The 12,363-nt window shown below is 38.3% G+C and overlaps 1 protein-coding gene across 15 annotated transcripts in view; it reads left to right on the forward strand.

Moving 5' to 3' along the window:
- The window catches only part of LOC111251327 (juvenile hormone esterase-like), a 43,634-nt gene that overhangs the window by 25,749 nt on the left and 5,522 nt on the right, over positions 1-12,363 (forward strand). For 14 of the 15 annotated variants that reach the window (XM_086984492.1, XM_022807807.2, XM_086980315.1 and 11 more), the window contains 7 exons: positions 2,298-2,461; positions 3,346-3,473; positions 3,921-4,091; positions 4,462-4,519; positions 5,928-6,064; positions 6,672-6,732; positions 6,995-7,089. In XM_086984492.1, the coding sequence (XP_086840618.1) occupies positions 2,298-2,461; positions 3,346-3,473; positions 3,921-4,091; positions 4,462-4,519; positions 5,928-6,064; positions 6,672-6,732; positions 6,995-7,089 (814 nt within the window). Of the gene's footprint in view, positions 1-2,297; positions 2,462-3,345; positions 3,474-3,920; positions 4,092-4,461; positions 4,520-5,927; positions 6,065-6,671; positions 6,733-6,994; positions 7,090-7,578; positions 7,687-12,363 lie in introns of those variants that run through there. The other variant, XM_086985253.1, reaches the window with a different exon arrangement.

The raw sequence follows: 12,363 nt of genomic DNA on the forward strand, positions 1-12,363 counted from the left end.
AGCTCTTGCAACGTTCAATATAGCGACGACTACGTTCACGATAGCATTTCAACGCTTTCTAGCTTACCTCGTTAGCAGATGTACGGCATCGGCACTTAGACAGCGGGTAAAACGTGTGAAAACACTAACGTTCGATACGTCAAAACAAAGCCCCATTTCTAACATAGACTCCATTTCTGATAAGTTATTTGAATAGAAGAAAAATTGATTTACACGTTACCGCCTACAAGCCGCCGTGCCGTCTGGAAAAACGGCATTTCTTTTCAAGGCTGGTAACGGCGAAACCTTTCAAAGGCACTTGTTTGCGTCGGTTTCGGCTATTTTTTTAGCTTAGTTATGTCCTAACGAGAAAAGCACTGGTCATCAAAATGCTTTTTCATCGAGACAGAGCGAAAAATATTACTAGGAAAAATATGTTCTATACTAGAAAAATACGAAAACCTTTTCTATGGACTGGAATGACTCCCCCTTCAAATTTTTATATCGTTTTCAAAGTTTAAGTCAACTTCACTAATCAAAAAAGAATTACGGGTCAACGTTAACGTGCCGACTAAATCACATTGCGAGCGCGGGCTATTTTGGACGAGCGTTTTTTGACACCTTCTTCAGGGTAATAGGATAACTAAGACACCATATTGAAATATCTGAATCAGGGTAGCTGAACCTTTGAAGTTGGATAAGCTACTCACGGGCACAATGTTGTCAGATTGTGTAACAGAATAAGGCAGCATACGGAGTTTACAAAATAGAGGGGTCAGAGAACGACGTAGGTAAAATTAAAATGGAAAAGTAAAGCTAACAAGATAATTACAAGCGTAGTCAGATTATAGATTGAACTATAAAAAGCGATAGGGTATAGTATTGTGCGATAACTATTGCGCAAATGAGATCCGCTCAGTAGTTAACACACTGCTTTTGTATGACCGCTCGCCAGCTTTACTAGCGTCACCCTTCTTAGAATGCTTATTTACCATTCTCGGATACGTGTGGTTTATACAAATTTAATGATTCCTTTAGATAGATTCTATAATATTTAGATGTACCGCCGGCTCTAAATTGCAATCGATTTCGACAACTTTTTCTCCTAAAGTTGTTCTTATATACGTTTTTATGTTTGTGCCATTCAAATAACATACTGATAGGTATGCTCTCATCGTACAGCACAATAAGTACAAACAGTCCATCTGTGTATTACATTTATGACCAGACTCGCCCAATATTGATGCATACTTACGAAGACTGAAGGATTCGCAGAGTTTTTTAAAATTCATTTTACATCTAACCCTTTATTCATTATTTGACCTTTAGCTTTTTCAAATTCGCATATAAGAATTTTTGGTTTATCTAGAAAACTTTTGAAAATTGAATGGATATTATTATCCGGGAACATTCAATCGGAAAGTTTCTCACTGGAAACATAGCCGTGGTAAAAGAGGCAACATTTTTTTTTAAATAAAGCCCACGTTCATATTGACTTGTCGGACAAATTGTGTGTTCCTGACGGTACACTAACATAGTTTTTACTTTCTAACGTCCTTGCCGCGATTTCTAAAAATTTAAGAGGACAATGAATTTTTGTCTAAAATTCAAATATCTTGGAACTCTGGTTTGGCCAGTCAAGTTCAATAATATTTCGATCCCTACGCCAGATACTGCCATAAACAACTGGCTTAAACGGCTGACTCTTTTCCCTAATGCGAAACAAAGTATATTTTTGATCTCTTATCGTATAAGAATATTAATCGTACCACATTGGAAGGTACAAAAGGACACCTAATAGCGTAAATAGCCACGCACATATATGGAAATCGGGATTCGGCTACTTAATATAACACTTATAAAATTCAACAGCAGACTCAAACAGGTTTCAACGTACTATCGTCAACTTGTCAGCTTGGATAATCATTTCAATAATAATTGATAATTGATTTTTTAGCATTTTTGTTTTAGATTTCTAATAGTTATTGTTTGACACAGATATTTATAAAGTGCTATTTTTTTTTGAAATACTCGATCTAAAACGGTCCGTTATCGGAACGTATATACAAACTATAATTATTATGTTCATTACGTCAAATGGGCCATTAGACTTCTAATAGACGGCGTTCTCTATGCAGATTCCATTTTAGCCAGGAACAACATCCGTGGATGTCATAAGAGACAATTACTGATCATTTCACGTTAAACTTTTTTATTTAAACATTCATATAAATACGGCGATAGAAAAGAGATGAGATGCCTTCGATGCACTCCTGCGTGAGACAACATCAATAGCAGTGCATTATCTATCCTTACAGGTACTCCCCTTTCGGAGGGGTCGCTTCACATGTCTGTCCGAGAAGCAACCCAATCGGCGGCCCTAAGCCTGGGATGTTCGTCAGTGATTTCGAGCCATGACGTGCGGGACTGTTTATACAATATACCAGTTCACGAATTGCTACGTACACAGCAGGAAGGCAAGGTAGACAGAAACATTAAGATTTTTCCAAATAGGTCCTTAAAGAAACTTATAGCTGCTTAAAATGGCATGGTACTTTAAAAAAGTTGTTTTTTTTTTGTAACAAATTGACATCAAGCATTTCTGAATGGGCACATATTTAATAAAAGAATAAAGCCATTGTCAGTCATTAATTACGTAGTTCTTTCGGAAAACTGTTCTACACGCAGCTATGTGAACCCGTGATTTTCCGTTATATATATATAACGGTATATTTGCCATCTGCCGCAAAGAGCTCAATGGCTATATTTTCCGCGTCAATCAAATTATGCCGAGCATAAATTATTAGATTATTACTAATTAAAAGAAATTATGGTAAATTATTTTACAATTTTAAATCTAGGGCAAAGAAATGCATTTTCAAGCTAAGCCTTGTTCATTGTACATTGTACCTAATATTTACAGTGAGACTACTGTGTTGACCTTAACAAACATTCTCAACTAACTGACATCAGCGAAGGCTACGCGTCCTGCCGACGCACAAGTTTAGCCAGCAAACTAACGCGGGGTACGCTTGTTTAATAGAGCATACGACAATGGCCGCGAAAAAGTAGTTGCCAAGAAGACTTTCTTATGTATTAGTAAATATATTATATAGGATGAGGACACAAGAGGATTACTGACTTATGATGTTTTGTAAAACGTACCGCATTCTCCGAATTTTTAAAAACCCATTATTTTTCATATTTTTTAATTGCGCTCAGCATTTGACTGTGCATACATAGTATTAAACTTTTCTTTGTCTCCATCGGGTACATGTAGGCGGATTCGTGTGCGTTCTACTGAGTGGAAAATGCGTTACCTGATGTTATTGAGAAATACTGATTTCGTGCCCCTCTACTCCACAGATACTTGGCGACTACCCGTTGAAATTTACTCCGCGCATCGACCCCGACTCTCATGAGCCCATGCTCCCCACCAGCCCAACAGCGCTTCTTGCTTCGGGAAACTTTGCCAAGGTGCCCATAATAATTGGGTACGTTCCTTATATACTTGGACTATGTCTCACGTCTACGGGGAATCATCATAGAAATCCAATTGATGGAAAAGCAATGAACCCTAACGTTTTTCTACAAGCCGTTCTCAATAGCACACACGTTTCTGAAACACGCAGTGCTGCAAACGACGCTTGCCGTCGCAAATAAACCGAAGTGTCCGCTCCGACAGTTTAGTCAACTCAGAGATCATATATGCAGGCATCGAAGCAATTGATACGGGCATGCCTGGAAAAAATAAAGAAGAAATTTTGCATACAAAAATGTCTTCAAGAAACTATCTATCGTTAAACTAGGGAACCGTAATGCATTAAACCGTTGACAGTCATGATCTTTGAGGGTTTAGAAAGAAAGACGGAAATTATGATTGTTATGTAGTTGTATATAAAGTGATCATACCATCTGTTCTGCTATCTATGTGTTTATAGTTATAACAGAGATGAGACAGCGGTATTGTATCCTGAACTTCTAGCTTTACTTCGAAGTGAACTCGGGGATGACCAAGATTATGTAAGAAATATCCTCCTGCCAAAATTTTTCCGGACAGCGCTCAATATTCGCGATTTCTCTAAGGAGACACTCGATGACGTTTATGAAAAGTGAGTATGATGAAAACACTTTGTTATACTGTCATAGAAGTGAAGCGATGCTGGTTAATCTCTTAAACGAGTTGATAGTAGTTGCAAGAAAAGCGTCCATTGACTAGCATTTGATATATAAAACAAATATTACCGCTACAAATACATAGATGTATGTAGTTACGCACAGGTCGCCGCACTAATGTGAAATAATTCATACTTCCAACGACATAAACCGAAAAAAGCCTGTGTTAGCGTGTAACAAAGAACAGCTCATAGTGAATCAGCTACTAGTAGTAACAACTGTTGCGTGACTCCATTTTTACATTGTTAATAAATACAAACACGATTTCATGTAACTGAAATATATTTTCGTAAATATTTGTTTCAGCTACTTTTCTGGGACCAACTATAAGGATCATGATGGTATCATTCAGGCGTTTGTGAATGTAAGCTTTGTGCCTGCAGATGGCCATTTAGGTATTGAATCTAACTTAAAATAACAATAAAAATCGCTTTTCTATTTGTTTATTAATGCTATGATTTGTTTTGGGAAGGGAAATCTTTAGCAGTGAGGAAATCGACTTAAGTTTAGGTTTCGGTCAAACAACGAGGGAATGACTACAGGTCTGTCAATCGGCACGCCATCAGGCACCCTCTAGACACACTGAGGATATTTGCTTAAAATCAAATTCCACTAATTTTGCTAGTTTCGCTCTCCCGAGGTTTCGGTTTCTTGTCAGCCGTCGTAAAATCATAGTACTACACCTACAGTCTACCAAAATCGATATTATTCGGACTATGGATATTACCAGTGGTAAGGGAAATCGATGAGGTAATGCCTCCATCAATAGGAAATACTGCTCTGATTTATCTTATATTAAGGCTTCAAGCTATCTAATCTAATAAGCGCGATGTCGATCTGAAACTTATTGGCATAAAAAATTAATATATATCTGAATGGTTCCCTTTGTTCCGTCTACAGCGTCCCTTGCAGCATTTGGTGACGCAGGTTTTATAGATAAACTACGGTAGCGCACCTCGCGAATGTGCAAGTTCTACTGTAGTTCTGGGTGAAAAGAACATCTCATGAGACCCCTGGCATGAAGCATGTTTAAACGAATAACGTATTTCCCGTAAAGAAAACATTTTCCACACAACAATGTTTTCTCTATCGGATGTATGCCCTTTCGAAGTAACCACTGCCGACTGTAGGTACTTGGTTTTGTACAGCTTTGTACAGCGGGGTCACGATACGCCAGATGAAGAACGGCGCAAAGTTCAGCGCTGAAATAGAGGGGTAACAACGTCATAGCTACAGTTACTGGTCCCGATCGTTTTAAGCACCCAAGTTGTTTACTAGTTACCGTGAAGCCTGAGATGCTGCGTGGGAATAGCCACATAAATTCTCTCCTGGTCTCATTATTGACCTATAGCTGTTTGCCAAGCAAATCTTCCAGAACAGTGGGATTAAGGGACAAGCCTTAGGAATGTGTTGTATTCATCTAAGAGGCCCTATTATACGGTCCACTGGCGTGATTGTCTGTAACGCTAATCCCGTAATGATTAGCGAGATATCTAGTGTCTAAATTTCTAAAGTGCCCTAGTGCTAGGCCTGCGTTGGTTCTGGATACCGAGAACTCGACATATTGAGATAAGAGAACTCCGCACCGAAAATTAGGTTCCCCCCTTAGAACTTTGTCATACAAATAACGATGACTCATATATGACAACGGGCAAGATATAGTTACATAATGGGAAAATACAAAATAAAACTTCGGCTAAAGGCATGTGATACAGAAATATGAACCATATTTGGCAGAATTATACAGTTTCCAAGCATTTTCATATTTGCAGATGTCAACATCAGCGCTCTTTGTTGTTCCCATCCTTGAGACGGTTGTGCTGCTGGCCAGATCATCTCCTTCGACATTTGTCTACTCCTTTTCGTATCGTGGCGACATCAGTATGCTTGACTCAAAGCTAGGCCAAAGGTGGACAAACACGTTTTCTTTACTAAGTTGTTTTGCTACATAAATATGTAGTATGTAGTGGTATAGCACATAGGAATAACTTTGTCATGTCGTTATGCTGATTCGTAAAGTACTCGCTAAGGATAACATGTTAATTTTAGGCCGAAATATATCATTGAAACTATCTACTGGATAGCACCACACAGACTCGCACATTTGCGTCAGATTCCAGTAATCATTATCGGGTACAGTCCAGACCGCATTAGTGATGAAGAATATTTATGAAAAAAAAAAAAGAACCAGTATAAAAAAACATCTATTGCGTTTCTTCTTTGGCTGTTTCAGCATAGCAAATGCGGAGTCTCCATTCTTTTTGGGCACAACACAAACTAAATATCTTCTCCTTTCTACTGACAATCTCATAAAAATTCCATCTTACTATCTATCTATACTGCAATGGCCGGGCTCTCAACATGCATTCACGTATATATCAAGTTCAGACGGTCGTTGAGGGCAACGGCAATGAAGGGAAAAGAGGTGAAACAACAGTTGCGAATGAAATAATAAATTTTTACAAAACTGATTAGTATATTACTTATACTATAATATTTTTTTACAAATTTTGCAGTGCTTCCCGTCGAGTAAATTTAGGGCCCGCTCATGGAGACGAGCTCCTCTATCTGTTCCAGGTACGTCTGAGTCCTTATAGTAGCTCTTATAGCAAAGAAACTTCTGTTCCCCAATGGCGAAGCAGTTTTTTTTCTATCTGATTCGGATTCTTCAAATAATTTATTTCAGTACATTTTTCTGAAACGTGTTTTCCTATCCATTTATAATCTTGCTGTTTTCCTCGAGGCGCTGACGTTTAGCTCTTCCAAATACGTATGTTTACGTTAACTCGTATAGTGTAGCACTCGCGTTTGTTGGCTTCACTTAAATATTCCTCATTAGGTGATCGGAAGCGGTCTTCGGCCCTCGACGAACCTTGTTGATGAAATGGTTTCACGACGGATGATAAAAATGTGGAGTGATTTTTCCCGAGTGGGGTGAGTTGAGAATAAATTTTTAAGCAAAATTAAAAATTGGCAGTTGCTGATTCCTGTTGTAATGAATGTATTTCTAGGCTCACCACATTAACCAGTCTCTGTGAAATGATCCAAAGTGAATACTGCTTCACGCTGTTACTAGATCGACTATATAGTTAAGAAAACAACATTATCGTGTTTCTATAATTATATGTCGGCAATGACATAGGAAATAAGTGAGTTAACAATAAAAGTGAGCATATTAAGTTTGCGGAGCTATATAAAGATGGAACGGATGATGTAGCTCTAACACGATTCAGCCGAAGTATATGCATACTGCGTATTTACATGTATAATTTTTTATGCTACACTTTTTTTGCTTTGGATTACTATGTGGTGACGATATTACCAAGTTTCATAATGCTGTACACAAGCTGAGCTAAGTTCCAATGCAAACTAACGCTTGTCTTAAATATGTTCACGCACCTTTCAACGCTGTGACAATGGCAGTGGCTGCATGCCATCTTCGCGTATAGTGATTACAGCGCAACAACAATAACAATCGGATAGGACTGCCGTTATTAGCAATGACAATGATAATAAACGACACAAAAACAATGACGCTGTCATAATTTTCTAGTCTGTGATTTTCCTGTTACATTGGGGAGCTGCAGGAGATCCTGCATGGGCAATGGAATACTTTAGTCAAGAGATGCATCTTACTGTGCTAGAAATAATCGTCTTCATCGGGATGCGCGTTGAGCGAGACCACCTGTGTTTAACTCTCCTTATGTCTGTAATTTCGGTTATAGATGATTTTAGCAGTGTCTAGGAGATTTTTTTCAAGATCAAACAAAAGTCTTCCTCAATTTGAACTTAAACGAAGCGTGACCTTACTTAGTTCCAAGACCTATACTGTTTTTACATATTTAGCTGAGAGGAAATGCTGCGAGACGAAGAAATAAAAAGAATCATGCGTACTATTTGTACGGATCACCAACAGTGTGCGATCTAATGCAATATCTGTGCCCTCTGACAGGTAGGGTTATGGCGTCGATGCATATTTCAATTTCAGTAGTTGTTACTCTACCAAACACTGTTAATGCCCTGAAGCTTGTCTGTGTGCAGTGCAAGTATTTCAAATGGTGTCACAAATAGTCTCAGACGAGCGTACCTTTGCTGTTCATCAGAGTATGTAGGATTGTTCCTAGTACTTTACCACTGCCCATAAGGAAGTCGCAATCCTAAAATTAAAACAGCAGTACTTACTTTCGTAATGCTTGATTATCCTGATCTAACTGCCGACCTACCGGCCTCGCTGCTAATTAAATTACCTAATTAAATTAATTATTCGCACGTACACGGAAAATTATCGGGTAAATTCCCGATAACTAAAATTTTATTGTATATATTCATACTGTATACAAGATTGGCGCAGCAAAGTAAATGTATACGCCTGAAACATTTTCTTAATATTATCAACCACAATAGCTATCTAACCGTACGATAGTACATATGTAAACATGGAAGACGATAACGATTCAGCTCTAAAAGTATACATTGATTGAAAAGCCCAGGCCCCGGCTACTCACTCAAGTGGTAATAATAATAATAATGTTGCCTATAACACCTAACCTTGTCGCTTAACAAGTGCGCTCACAAGAATCTGCCATTATAAACTAATAGCCCCTTGCACTCTTAGCGTCAGATTCGTCAGAGAAAAGAAAGCTAGAACAGAAACGACCTGTAATAAACTATCTGCCTGTATAGCAATGAAAATAACCTACATTCGCGGAATATACAGTGTTTTCTTCAAATTGTGTTCTATCCATATGGTTTACTTTCATGCGATGCTAAGTCGACATCTTATCTCAGTTTGAAACCCCCTTAAAAGTACATACGAATAGAAAATTAAATAAATTCACACCAATCAAGAGAAAGTGCAGTCTGCGAGCAAATATTCTGTAAACATCTGTATAAAGGGCCACTGCAGTGACAATGAAAAGACGCCTCATTTTTCCCCATAGTAACATCTAAACATGATAAAATAGATGCGGCAAACGCTATATATAAATCTCTATTAGAAGTTCATAGAAATCATAAGGACAGCATACGCCCAGTATGCCTATCTTAAAATAAGCATATCGAGGACTTCCATGTAGCGAGGACTTCGAAGCTACGAGCGTCCCAGCGCATGATCACATCCCTTCGCACTGCTACCGCATATACACACCAAAATTCAATTAAAGGCCTAATAAGGTCAACTAAAGATAGAATAAGTATCCCTTGTTTTCACTGACGTGTGAAAAATCTGGCTGACTATTTATTAGGTGACATAAAGTCTGATATATAGATGAAATATAGTGAATTTTACGATCATCGTTTATCACCAACGTATAAAACCTCGAAAACTTAGTGACTAGAAGGTAACAGAATTTCAAGCATGTAGCGGTACCAACTAGACATACGTACGTATGTCAGGTCCCGTTGCAATTCATGCAGCTCTAATTTATCAGATCATAATTATATCGGGTCAACGAATAAGGCTGGAATGCTTGTTGTAATTGTCAGTGGTGTAGCCTAAAGCTAGGTCGATTTTTGCGGGGGTAGCTCTTCCTAGTTGGATCGCGTTCCACCGTTATACATCAGCTTATACAACGGAACCGAATTCAATCGGTGATTAAATTATATTTTGATTTTACAATCGAAATGCTTCATTCTATTTTGGAAGTGACCGCATTCACTTAAGCGGATAACGTGCAGAAAAATTTTCGATCGGAAGACTAACAGAAACGATTGATACGCCTTAGCACTACTGCAGATGTAGTACTAGTCGGCCTTTAAAGCAGAAAACCGAGATTAGTCGATCTTGTACTTTGTGCTTGCAGTGCAGCAATAAACTTTAATTTCTGTCCAAGCAATGAATATACGCACCATACATAAAAGTAGAAGAAGAACTGTACCATATAGATTTTTTCCCCCATGAGGCTATCCATATTCCCAGCTAGTTGGTCCATCAATGAGAGCTCCATCTCAGCCTAAAGATAGTTAAAACTCATAAAAGTAAGATAAACGAGTATCCCCGGTTGCCGAACTCATAAAAATCTACGTCTTCATCACAAAGCTATTCTCGGTGCGGCGAGCAGACCGCGTGTCAGGTCAGAACCCACGTATCATCGTGTAGAGCATCTTTTCGCATATATGATGCAAGCAGACGTACTGCCCAGTTTTTAATTCAGTTGCAGTTACACGATGGCTTTAATTATATTCATGTATATTTTGGGAACATTGTAAAAGACGACATCATGCCGCTACACTAAACTTTCGCAACATAATCGATCAAACATATCATATTTATATTTTCATTAGCATAACACCATTAAGAAGATATCATCGTTGTCAACCCTGCCAGACGATAAGCCGGAAGGGGAATATAGAAGAAAAAAATTGGTTACGTAAACCAATTTCATTTAATAACAGTCAGCTTAATTCCTCTTTCAATCAGTAACGTGTTCATCGTTTGTTTTCGCTCTTGTCTCAGAGTTTTCCATATTCACCTATTTGCCCTTTTTTTCCTTTCTTCCGTTTTCTCTCCACTTTTTTTCAATGTGCAAACGCGTCAATGGCAAGCGTTTGTGCAGCCTCCGTCGAATTCGTCTCGGTGACCCTTTCAAGGTTTCTTTAACGGTTACCTGGAAGGATCCATCGGCTGCTTCGTCGGTTCGTCCCCGGCGTCGTATATGTTCAACCCGATCCCCTTTTGCTGCGCCTTCAATAACCCCACTGTTGCCGGCCTTGCCGCTTCAGCCGTTGTATTTTATTACCAGTTGTGCATTTCTCGTCCAGTAGCCACCGTTCTGCATTCACTTCTCTGTCCTTCCGTACCTATGGCTTCTACTACTATTATAATACGCTTGTTACCGTTAAGACTCGTTTCTCTTGCAGACACAAATATTGCCAGATAGCGTAACACTCTGAGGGCTCAGATAGGTCTGCGTAATTCATCCATTTCAACCTCCATGAAGGCCTATCCGATGTCGATGGAATATGTACGAAACATATAAAAGCGCCACATGTATGTCGGCAAACAGTATTATACCATACACAGGGGATGATTAATTCGAAGTACTTCAAAGTTTCCGTGTAATTTTGAAAACACTGGACGTTTGCATAAGTCTGCAGTACATCGAGTAAATATGCTAGCTTTTATGAGTTGCTTTCGATTCTTGTTAAATACATATACAACTGATAAACACATCGATGAATAAGCCAAAATCAGTACGATTATTTTTAGCCTATCCTATTTAAAAACGAACTCTCTATTTTCCTTTGGCCTAGAATACATAGGCTATTTTCACTTATAACATGATGTCCATTGAACAAGAGCTAAACACTTTCACTGGATTACTAGAAAAAATGCGGAAAGAGCGTTTGCTATTCTAGAAACGCATTCACAATAAGCCCTTTCCATAACGATTGCTTTATGAGCTTAACAATAAAGTTATAGACAACTTATGTTCTAATGTATTATTATCTTTCACATTGTATTTTTCATTGGATTTTCATTGTTGTTCACAAATCAGCTTTTTTTTTTAAATTTTATCCTATCAATTTGTCATGTTCAGTTAAGCATGCCAAGCTGAGCTGAGCTATGTAAACCAAAAGATGCTTTTTTACGTCTGGTACTTTAGGGGTTTTGTCTTGATAGCTGACTCTGATTAGGAACCATTCGAACATGGACCACCAAATGTTTTTAAATTAACACACTAGATACTGCGTTCTCATAAGAACAGCACGCCACAGATCAAAAATTATTTAACGTGCATGTTAAGGACTACTGTCGCTAAAAGAAAGATGTACGTATTTTCTTTGCCCAATGTTTTCCGACCCTGTAACCCTAAGGTAGCAAAAGTAAAAAAATCTGGGTTTAGGCCGTATCGCCCTACCGTCGACAAGTCACATAGGCCAACAGTGATTCACGAGCCACTAACAATTTTGTGCAAATAAGTCTATAAATTGCAGGAAAAATTCTTGTTTTTGACCCTGGTTAGGGAAAGCGGTGTTTTAATTACTTTATCCATGCTAGCAAAGCACCATGATTCGTCTATTTTAGGTATTCGTGGTAATATAGTGGCCATAAGTTACCTACATTGTGCACAAGTTAGCGTACGTAAGGTAGGTAAGGATACAGTGCTGGAGTATTGTGGATCCTTATAAACATTTAAGAGGCAATGTCTGGTTTTAAATTGCTCTCCATAAAAATACTAGCATCTCCACAGGTTGTATTTTGTACGA

This window comes from Varroa destructor, unplaced genomic scaffold (genome assembly GCF_002443255.2).
Source record: "Varroa destructor unplaced genomic scaffold, Vdes_3.0 BEIS01000001.1, whole genome shotgun sequence".
NCBI lineage: Eukaryota > Metazoa > Arthropoda > Arachnida > Mesostigmata > Varroidae > Varroa > Varroa destructor.